The sequence below is a fragment of the Carassius auratus genome, chromosome 22 (assembly GCF_003368295.1).
Source record: "Carassius auratus strain Wakin chromosome 22, ASM336829v1, whole genome shotgun sequence".
NCBI classification, from domain to species: domain Eukaryota; kingdom Metazoa; phylum Chordata; class Actinopteri; order Cypriniformes; family Cyprinidae; genus Carassius; species Carassius auratus.
The window spans coordinates 33,040,440-33,051,196 of record NC_039264.1 but is presented as its reverse complement, the minus strand read 5'-3'; the positions used below and the strand labels follow the sequence as shown (position 1 = coordinate 33,051,196).

General features: G+C 37.4%; 1 protein-coding gene across 1 annotated transcript in view; it reads left to right on the top strand.

Moving 5' to 3' along the window:
* LOC113040597 (NLR family CARD domain-containing protein 3-like) overlaps positions 1-10,757 on the top strand; it is a 45,978-nt gene that overhangs the window by 11,799 nt on the left and 23,422 nt on the right. The window contains exons 3-9 of the mRNA XM_026198899.1: positions 755-799; positions 1,405-1,512; positions 3,342-3,474; positions 3,895-3,927; positions 4,013-4,208; positions 4,303-5,627; positions 5,676-6,163. Coding sequence (XP_026054684.1) covers positions 755-799; positions 1,405-1,512; positions 3,342-3,474; positions 3,895-3,927; positions 4,013-4,208; positions 4,303-5,627; positions 5,676-6,163 — 2,328 coding nt within the window. The remainder of the gene's footprint in view (positions 1-754; positions 800-1,404; positions 1,513-3,341; positions 3,475-3,894; positions 3,928-4,012; positions 4,209-4,302; positions 5,628-5,675; positions 6,164-10,757) is intronic.

Below are 10,757 nucleotides of genomic sequence, written 5' to 3'. Positions count from 1 at the left end.
TCAGCAGATTCTGACAAATATAGTAGGTCATCCGTGTATTTCATGAGTGCGGAAAGACTGCATACTATTCACTGTATACATACTAGATACTGCAGAAATAGTAAGAGTAGTATGATAGTGAGGCATTTCGAACACAGCATGAGTTTAAAACTACAGGATTCGACACCGAATGTTCAGTTCAGTTTGCAGCAGTTTGTGCGTCTGCTTGCTGCAGAGAGACGTTCATCTCCACCGGGTGTTTTAAGAGGAGAAAAACACGTCTCAAACCTCCACCAGTGTTCAACTTGTGTTAAAGCTCTTAATCTATTTCTGACATCCTATTTAACTTAGCAATATTTTCTGACAATAAAATGATTTAACACTTATTCCCGAGGTACTTAATAGAAAATACAACTGTTCATTGTTAGCTCATGTTAGCTCAGGTCTATTAATTAATATTCCTATACAAATTTGTATTTTAATAATGCATTAGTAAATGTTGATATTAATATTAACAGGGATTAATAAAAGCTTTACAAATTTTTTCTTGTTAGTTCATGTTCAGTAATGTAAAAAATGGAACCTTATTATAAAGTGTGACCACATAATGCATATGACTTGCATAGTAATAAGATTAGTTTGAAGCCCCTTTTTTATTTGTAGGCTCAACATTCATCATCTGAATTGCCATATTATTCATCTTAGTAACATATTGTTGCTTCCAGGTCATGATGAGCATTCAATTGTTTTCATGAACCAGTCTGTTCATCTGCAGTCTGTCAGAGAAGAGAGGAAAGATGAGTCTCTCACAGAAACAGAGGTAAGACTGTTTTAAACACTTTCTGTGAGGAATAAAACCCCATCAGTAATGGAGTCCTTTTCTTGCTGTTGCCATGAATTAAATTTAGTTTCTCCAAGATACTCTTTAAAGAGCCACACAGATGGGAAATCAAAAATTACCTGTATTACAGTGTATAATGAAGCTGTCCATCAGTGTAAACAATGTGCAAAGTAATTAATCCAAAAAGTACACGATTAAATGTAAATAATGGGCAAACTAGATATCATTTACATTAATAAAAATATACATCAAACTATTACAGTGTAAATTAGTGGATAATTTTAAAGGGAAATGTAAAAGATATTTGTCTCTTTCCCAGACTCGTTTACTGTACACAGGTCATTTTTCATTATATTCATTGCTATAGATACAAGAAATTGTATGACACAGCTGTGTTTTTTAGTGAAGTAGAAAATGAGAAGGATGAGAAAGCAGCGCTTCACTTGACTGTCAGACCTGATGAGTTAGTGAACTATTTTGTGTTCAACTGGACTAAACAAACTCCAAATCGGGACAAAAAAAAAAACATCTTTAAATGAGACTGAAGTATCTGTTATAGTTTTCTCTGTTCTTTGTGTCATTAGTGTAAGATCAGGATCACATGTGTCCAGCTCTGTGTCTGTGCAGAGTGACCGGTCAAAAGAAGGTGAGCCACCGGACTTCAGTGAGAAAAAAGCATCATCTACCAAAAGGTATTTAATGTTTTGATACTGTCTGTATTGTTTACACTGTCCATCAGTGTAAACAATGTGCAAAGTAATTAAACCAAAAAGTACACGATTTATAAAGTTATTGGCTTATAAAGTAAGGAGTCGACTCTGAATCGCTGAAACGAGTCGTTATAGATTTCAAATCTTTTGCCCATCTCTATGTACGTCACTAGAACACTTTGCATAATAATCTCCGCCAACCGTCTTGGGAGAAACGAAGCTCTGACCTGCCCCACCCCCACACAGACGCTCTGGTTGGTGTGAGAGCATCATGTCGAGGAGACAGTGTGTTTTTAATTGTAAAGGCAAGTTTGTTTTATTTTCACTGCCAAAGAATGAAGATCAGAAGAACCAATGGCTAAAATTAATTTTTACCACAATAACAGAGCAGTACAACAAATCCCTTTTGTTGTGTTCACAACATTTCACAGATGACTGCTTTTCTAATCTCGGTGAGTACAAGGCGGGATTTTCAAAGCGTTTGGCCATAAAAGAGGGTTCATTACCAACTATATTTAGACCAACGAGCATCTCCGAATCACAACGCGAAGTATGATTATGAAGTTATGTGTTTGTTTTCTCTCGAGCGTCTTATCAGTATGTGTGCTGTCTGCAGCCTGTCTGCGCTGATCGTCATGTACAAACACGTCATTAAAATGAAGTGTAACTCCGTGAATACTCAACGAAGATACATGAGAGAAAGCTTGACATGTCTACTTTAAAACTAAACAAGTGCCTAAAACAGATATTCTGTGATAAAGAAATCCATATGAAAACAACGCGATGTCCGTTTTTCACGTCTCCCTTCATTATATCTAATGTGACCACGCCTCTGCGCTGAACGCTCTATTCAGATTCAAACTGAAGCGCGCGTCTTGAATGCGCCCACAAAGAAGAAAAAGCAGTGAGACTGTTCAAGTTTTTTATTTTACTGTTTGCTTCTCGATGAGAGGAATAAGACATAATTCACCCCAAAAAGATGCTAACGCATTGTTTACCATGAAGTTGTGTGCGGAACAACCAATCAAAACTGACTATGTTAGTTGACCAATCAGAACACAGTATGTTACCGAAAGGTGGGGTTTAAGGAAACTGAATCTTTTGAACAGCTCCGCACGAACCGTTTGGGGATCTCTGAGAATTGAGGTCATTTTAAAATGATATTTTGACACAATAACCTTGGATGGATTTAAACCTAATGTACAGGACTTATAAACAGTGATAGGAAGGTTAGAATTTTCATCTTACTGGCTCTTTAAACAAACACATCTGTGTAAAGAAAAGAGTACCATGTCTGAATGGTTCTGAATTATCTGTACTGTTAATCTCTCAGAACCTGTAGAAATGACTTCAACAGAGCACTCATAATTTATCATATAAAGCTTATTGCATTACACATTTGGGGTTGTATATTTAGTGTGTATTAAATATAAATAATGGGCAAACTAGATATCATTAACATTAATAAAAATATACATCAAACTATTACAGTGTAAATTAGTGGATCATTTTAAAGGGAAATGTAAAAGATATTTGTCTCTTTCCCAGACTCGTTTACTGTACACAGGTCATTTTTCATTATATTCATTGCTATAGATACAAGAAATTGTATGACACAGCTGTGTTTTTTAGTGAAGTAGAAAATGAGAAGGATGAGAAAGCAGCGCTTCACTTGACTGTCAGACCTGATGAGTTAGTGAACTAGTTATGTTCAACTGGACTAAACAAACTCCAAATCGGGACAAAAAAAAAACATCTTTAAATGAGACTGAAGTATCTGTTATAGTTTTCTCTGTTCTTTGTGTCATTAGTGTAAGATCAGGATCACATGTGTCCAGCTCTGTGTCTGTGCAGAGTGACCGGTCAAAAGAAGGTGAGCCACCGGACTTCAGTGAGAAAAAAGCATCATCTACCAAAAGGTATTTAATGTTTTTCTTATTTTTTGTTGCACATGGACTGCTAGAAAATATTTCATTGAATATGTATCATGAATCTATAATTGTTTAAATATTTATCAGAATTTCATTAAAATGCTGAAAGCATCAGCAAAGAACATTTTAATTATTTGATGTGAAGTATATATTTTGTCAATTTTGGTGCCCTAACATAACTTTATTAATTCACCAGCCCCTGTGTTGTTTGCTTAAAGGACAGAAAATATTACAGTGAGAGACTGTGATATTCAGCACTTGAATAGATCATATACTTAAACAGCGTGAAGTTAAAAAGCTAATGCTTTCTGTTTTTGTTAAAAATAAATATTTTCAGACTGTTTCTTTAAAAGTGTCCCTGAAAATTCAGTACTTAATTTTATTGACTAATAGAGTTCAGTATGAGGCATTAGATTCAGGCGTCCAGACTCAGAGTTTCAAAGACAATCTCCTGCAGGTCTTCCAGGTAGGAAAACACATTTACAATAATATTAACCTTTTATAACAAACAAATAGTTTACTAAACAACATTTTATTATTTATTTCTTTAGGATCTTGAAAGCAAAATTATCACATTTCTGAAGAATGAGCTGCAAAAGTTTAAGAAAATATTACAAAAAGAGGACAAGCAGTACTTTGTGAAGGACTTTAATGAGAACAGATGCAGTATGAAAGAAGCAGCTCTTGATCTCACGCTCTACTTCCTGAGAGAGATGAAGCAAGATGAAGCTGCTGATACTTTAGAAGGTAAGAGACTCATGATCATCTGTCTGACAGTCAATTATAAATGCAGAGAGAAAATAAGATTAAACAAAATATCTGTATTTTTGTTTCTGTTTAGATGAGCTGATCTTCATTCATCAGCTAAAGTGTAGCCTAAAGAAGAAGTATCAATGTGTGTTTGAAGGAATTGCAAAGCAAGGAGACTCTACACTTCTGAAGAACATCTACACAGATCTCTATATCACTCAGGGTTGTAGTGAACAGGTCAATACTGAACATGAGGTGAGACAGATTGAAGTTGCTTCCAGACGTCATGAATCACAGGAGATACAGGTTGAGTGCAAACATTTGTTTGAAGCACCTGAACAAGACAAGCAGATCAGAACTGTACTGACAAAAGGAGTTGCTGGCATCGGAAAATCAGTCTCTGTGCAGAAGTTTGTTCTGGATTGGGCCGAAGGAAAAGAAAATCAAGATATCAGCTTCATATTTCCTCTTCCATTTAGAGAGATGAACTTAAAGGAGAAAGAAAAACTAAGTTTGATGGACCTTATAACTCAGTTTTTCCCAGAGACAAAAGGACTGAACCTCACAAGAAGAAATCAATTCAAAGTCTTGTTCATTCTTGATGGATTGGATGAATGTCGTCTTCCTGTAAACTTTAAGGATAATGAGACGTGGTGTGATGTTTCATCACCAGCCTCTCTGGATGTTCTCCTGACGAACCTCATCAAGGGAAATCTGCTTCCTTCTGCTCTCATCTGGATCACCAGCAGACCAGCAGCTGCCAGTAAGATTCCTCCTGACTGTATCGACCGGCTGACAGAGATACGAGGATTCAATGATGCACAAAAGGAGGAGTACTTCAGAAAAAGATTCACGGATGAGAATCAGGCCAAAGAAATCATTGATCATGTTAAACAATCAAAGAGTCTCTTTATCATGTGCCACATCCCAGTCTTCTGCTGGATTTCAGCCACTGTTCTCCAGAACATTTTAGAGGAGAAAAGAAATAATGTTGTGAAAAACAATCAGACTGATGATGCCTCCAAAACACTGCAGGAGTCAAATACTGAAGACACTCCTAAGACTCTGACACAAATGTACACACACTTCCTCAGATTTCAGATCCAGCAGAGCAGACGAAAGTATGATGGAGAACATACACCAGATGTTTCCTGGGATAAAGATGCCATCTTTTCACTGGGGAAACTGGCATTTGATCAGCTGGAAAGAAACAACGTGATCTTCTATGACACAGATCTGGAAGCCTGTGGTATTGACGTCTATAAGGCATCAGTGTACTCAGGCATGTGTACCCAGATCTTTAAGGAGGAAACAGGGATCACTCTTGGTACCATGTACTGCTTCGTTCACTTGAGCATTCAAGAGTTTATTGCAGCCCTTTATGCACATCAGTTTCTAGACATCAAAAATAAATATGTGTTTGATCAAGACTCTACAGAACAGAAAAACAAAAAATTCCTTCAGATCCTTCTTGGACAATCCAAAAAAAACATGATTGATTTGCTCAAGACTGCAGTGGACAAGGCACTAGGGAGTGATAATGGACACCTGGATCTTTTTCTTCGATTCCTCCTTGGTTTGTCACTCCAGTCCAATCAGAGACTCTTACAGGGTCTGTTGACACTGGAAAATAGAAATGAGCAGATCAAAAAGGAAATAGTTCAGTACATCAAGCAGAAATTAGAGTCTAATCTGTCTCCAGAGAGATCCATCAATATGTTCTACTGTCTGAATGAACTGAACGACCAAACTCTGGTGAAAGACATTCAGACCCACCTTAGCAAAGGAAGTCTCTCATCTGCTGATCTTTCACCTGCCCAGTGGTCTGCTTTGGTCTTTGTGTTGTTGACATCAGAGGAGGAGCTGGAGGAGTTTGAGCTTCAGAAATTCAAGAAATCAGATGAGTGTCTCATTAGATTATCAGCGGTTATCAAAACCTCTAAAAGAGCTCTGTAAGTTATTTATTTATATATATATACATATATATTAGGGGTGTAATGGTTCACAAAATTCTCGGTTCGATACGATACACTGATGTCACGGTTCGGTACCTTTTAGATACAGCAAAATGTAAAAACATCTCAACTTTTCAGAAAGCCGCAGTGATGTCTTTTGCCCTGTTTGAGTCAGTTGGAAATGTCTGTCTAAATGCTGCGGGGATAGTTTGTTGCGTGTATGTTTCTCCTTTTTTTCATCTTTTCACAGATACTGACACACTAAGGTGATGTCGGCGTAAATGAGTCGACATGTTTCAAGTATTCCCGCTGTTTTATTTATTTATTTATTTTTTTGTATTCCCTCTGGTGTACCCTATTGTCATGTTGCAGATGCGACATAACGTTGTTTTTTTTATCCACCACTCTCTTGCCATCACCATTATAGCTTATAGGGAATCCATTGGAGGATCTTCTATTTCTGGTCTGTTAAACGCATTGGCTATTTTGCAACGAGCCTTCAGCGCATACTGAGTGAGCGAGCGCCTGACTGAGTAGCCTAACATAAACATATTAGTTGGTGTTTTTTCTTCTTCGGGGGTGTCAGGGGCATTGCCTGTTACGTCATTTGGGTTATTGGTCTACCTTGTTGAATGCATATCATTATATTTCACTTTTTTTTTTTTTTTAATATAATTAATTAGTCCAAATTAGTTAATTAGTATGGAATTTTTTTTTTTTCATGTTTTGTTGCCATCTTAAAATTACATTAGTCTACACTGATATATAGCAGGCTTGGACACCCCTGATTTAGTGAGTGAGTGACATGACATAGAGCCAAGTATGGAGACCCATACTCAGAATTCATGCTCTGCATTTAACCCATCCAAAGTGCGCGCACACACACACACACACTTTTATTTAATAATATTACTATTATTATATGTAGCTTTTTTTGCTCACATTTTTGGTCTGTTTTCTCTTTGATAATTTGCGGATGCCGAATATTTGGTGCATACCTAATTACATCCCCTCCTAGCTGCATGCTGAAGGCGACCCAGCTGACCTCACCAGAAAACAAACTCAACACCACCATCTAATGGATTGTCTAGAAATTGAGTTTATTATTCTACCAAATAGTATACTAAAATATAGATTCTTGGCATCCATGTATCAATACAGTATTGCCATGGAAAATATTGTGATACTATACTGTATCACCCTCCCCCAACACTAGTTATAAGTATATATCTCTTAGGGTTAAATCAAAACACATTCTTTAACTTTTTTTAATTTAAAAATTTAAGTCCTTTGGAATTAAAGTGCAATGCTGTTTTATTAGATTTACATGGCTTTTATGTAAATAATTCTATTTTCAGCAAAACAAGCTGGTCCGGGTTTCCTAATAACAATTGATCTTAGAGCTTAAGAGCGTTTTCTATGAGTAATTTTGCGATCATTCATTGTTTCACATGCGTTTCCTAACAATGCACTTAACACAATTGTGCGTAGCTGTGCTTTAAAGGGGGGGGGGGGGGGGGTGAAATGCTATTTCATGCATACTGAGTTTTTTACACTGTTAAAGAGTTGGATTCCCATGCTAAACATGGACAAAGTTTCAAAAATTAAGTTGTACTTGTTCCGGTTTGTCACAAGTTTCGGAAAGTTTTTTTCGAGTATGGGTCTGTGTGACTTTAAATGGAGCGGAATTTCCTTATATGGATCCTAAGGGCACTTCTGCCGGAAGAGCGTGCGTTCCCGTAGAGCAGAGCACAGACATTCACTGATCGAGAGACCAAATTGTCACAAAAGAAGTTTGTTTTTGGTTGCCAGGGCAAGACAACCCTGCACAGATTACCAAAAAAAAAACAGCATTAAGGGACCAGTGGATGGAGTTTATTTTTACAGAGCATCAACAGAGTTGTGCAAGTGTTTTTGTTTGTTCTCTGCATTTCGAAGATGCTTGTTTTACAAACAAGGCCCAGTTTGACGCCGGATTTGCACATCGTTTATTTCTTAAGGATAATGCAGTCCCAACGAAAAAGGGTCACGATCGTGTGTTGGAACCGCATGCGGTGAGTAAAACTGCTTCAAATATCTCTGTGTTGTTAACTTGGCTATCGGCGCGTAAGCACATCAAGTAAACATCATGCGATGTTATCAAACTGCACTTTCCACATGAACAGCTTAAAAAAAAAAAAAAAGACGACAAAGTGGAACTTAGTCATTTTCCAAAACCGCTAAGCAAATATATACAGTTTCAGTACATACCACATAGAGACGTCGTTGCTGATGCTGCTCTTGTTAAATTTCAGCCTCTGGATCTGATTCTAGATCATAAATATACGCTGAATCTGACTGTTAGCCATGGTTTGTTTTGGATGATGTTTTTTTCCCCACGGTAATGTCACAGCTTCCAAACGCTCTCAATGCAAAAGCCTACTGGCGCTCGTGATTCTTTAGCTCCGCCCACATGTCACGCCCCCAGGCGCTCGTGTTTTTCTGGGAAAAATCGGTACGGACTATCTTTCTCTTTTGAATATAATAAAACTAAAGACTTTTTGGAGTTATGAAGGATGCAGTACTACTCTATAGGTACTCAAGATTAACAGGATATTGAGTGAAAATGAGCATTTCACCGCCCCTTTAAGTGATACTTGGGAGTCGCTATCCATTTGTCAAGTGCTGAAATGTCATTCTATAGAATAGCTCTTAATTGTAGTAAACTATCGTTTATTGACGTTAACCTAATGCTGCGTTCCAGACAGACAACTTGGATATAATAACTATAACACAATACAATATTGTATTGTATTATAGTCTTTAATATTATACTTTACATCAGTAGTTCCCAAAGGGGGGGTCGTGACCCCCCGGGGGGTCGCGGAGTGGGGAGCGGGGGGTCGTGAGATGATTTACAGATTTTTATTTATTTTTTTTTTTTTTATGTTAATGCGAGATGGTGAAAAAAAAGTCTGAAATACACATTTAGGTATTTATTCTATTACACTTTGTCTGTTTGCATCTGTAGATTTCGCGTAAATTCAACAAAAGTTAGCGTTGTAAATCATCCTGCCGATCCGCGATCTCTGTCTGCACGGCTGGAAAGCTCTCTCTTCACTGTACAATGCTGTCAGATCCAAATATGGTCATTTCCTTTTTATCAGCAACCAATCGCGAAAGTAAAAGGGCTGAATGCGCAATCTCACTGGCTGATGATAAATCTTTAAAGCCTGTTTTCTCAAAATGACCTTTCTCTCATACTCCAAGTACGAAATCTCCACTTTAGTAGCACCTATATACACCAAACTGTCCAGTCTTGTACCTAGTTATAATGAAGACATTTACAGAGGGATTTGTAAATATATTATTCCTAGCCTGATTTATATAACATTTTATTACAAAAAACATGGCGAAAATCATTTTTTTAAGGCTATTGATAGTATATTCTGATTTACAGGATAACAAAAGTAGATATCCATAAATCCCTCTGTAATTTTTCCCCATCTAATATGGGAGCACAATGAAAAAATTATTTTTAATCTGGATTTATCCAGATCACTTTCATAAGCATTTCCCTAAAGGAGACGCTCCCGACCAATATGACTGGATAAGGTCACCATTTAATGTAACCACGGCAAATCATCTGGCGTCAGATATGTGGTTAGGGTTTTAGATGCGCTTGATGAACTTTCAACCGATCGAACCCTGAGGACGGCATTTGACGGCAAGATGCTGGATGAGTTCTGGGTTTCTGTCGCGCTGGAATATCCACAGTTGTCGAAAGCCGCGTTGGATGTCCTCATGCAATTTGGCTCAACGTATTTATGTGAAAAGACATTCTGCGCGCTGACTTACATTAAGAATAAACACAGGTTACGGCTTAAGGTGGAAGATGATCTGCGGGTGGCGATCTCCAAAGTTAAACCTAGAGTGGACCTGCTTGTCTCCGCGCACAGCGCCCATCCATCACATTAGGCGTTTTTTTTTTTTTTTTTTTTTTCACAATTTAGCACATATTACACAAACAATGCAATCACAAAAAAAAAAAAAATCATCAAAAAGAGTAGGCTACTAAGGCCCATATAGATTGGAACTCTTGCAGTCTTGAATGCTGTTTACTTGTAATCTTAAAAATGAAATTAAAATTATAAAATTATCTGCTCCACCCATTGACCAAATCTGGGTCCTGATTGGGAAATCCATACATGTATGTAAGGCGTTTTTTCTGAATACAAAGTAAGTTATTGTTGTATGCGTGTTATAGGCAGCTTGTTCGTATTCTGTCTGTAAGCATTTCACAGTTATGGATATATTTGTTTTTGTCCATAATTTGTTAATAAAATAGCCTGGCCTAGAGATTGTGTTCCTTTTTGTTTTAGCTCTGTCAGTATGTAACCAAATCGCAAATCCTCACAAGAGGGAAACACAAGGGGGGGGGGGGTCGTGGGTCGTCAGCAATCTAATATTGGGGGTCGCGGTCTGAAAAGTTTGGGAACCCCTGGTTTACATAATATATAACAAGTGCTGCATTTGGTCTTGTACTCTATCGCATACGTTGTCAGTGTTGTTCGCTTGCTTGGACCTTTGTTGTGATAAACAGTAAAGTGCG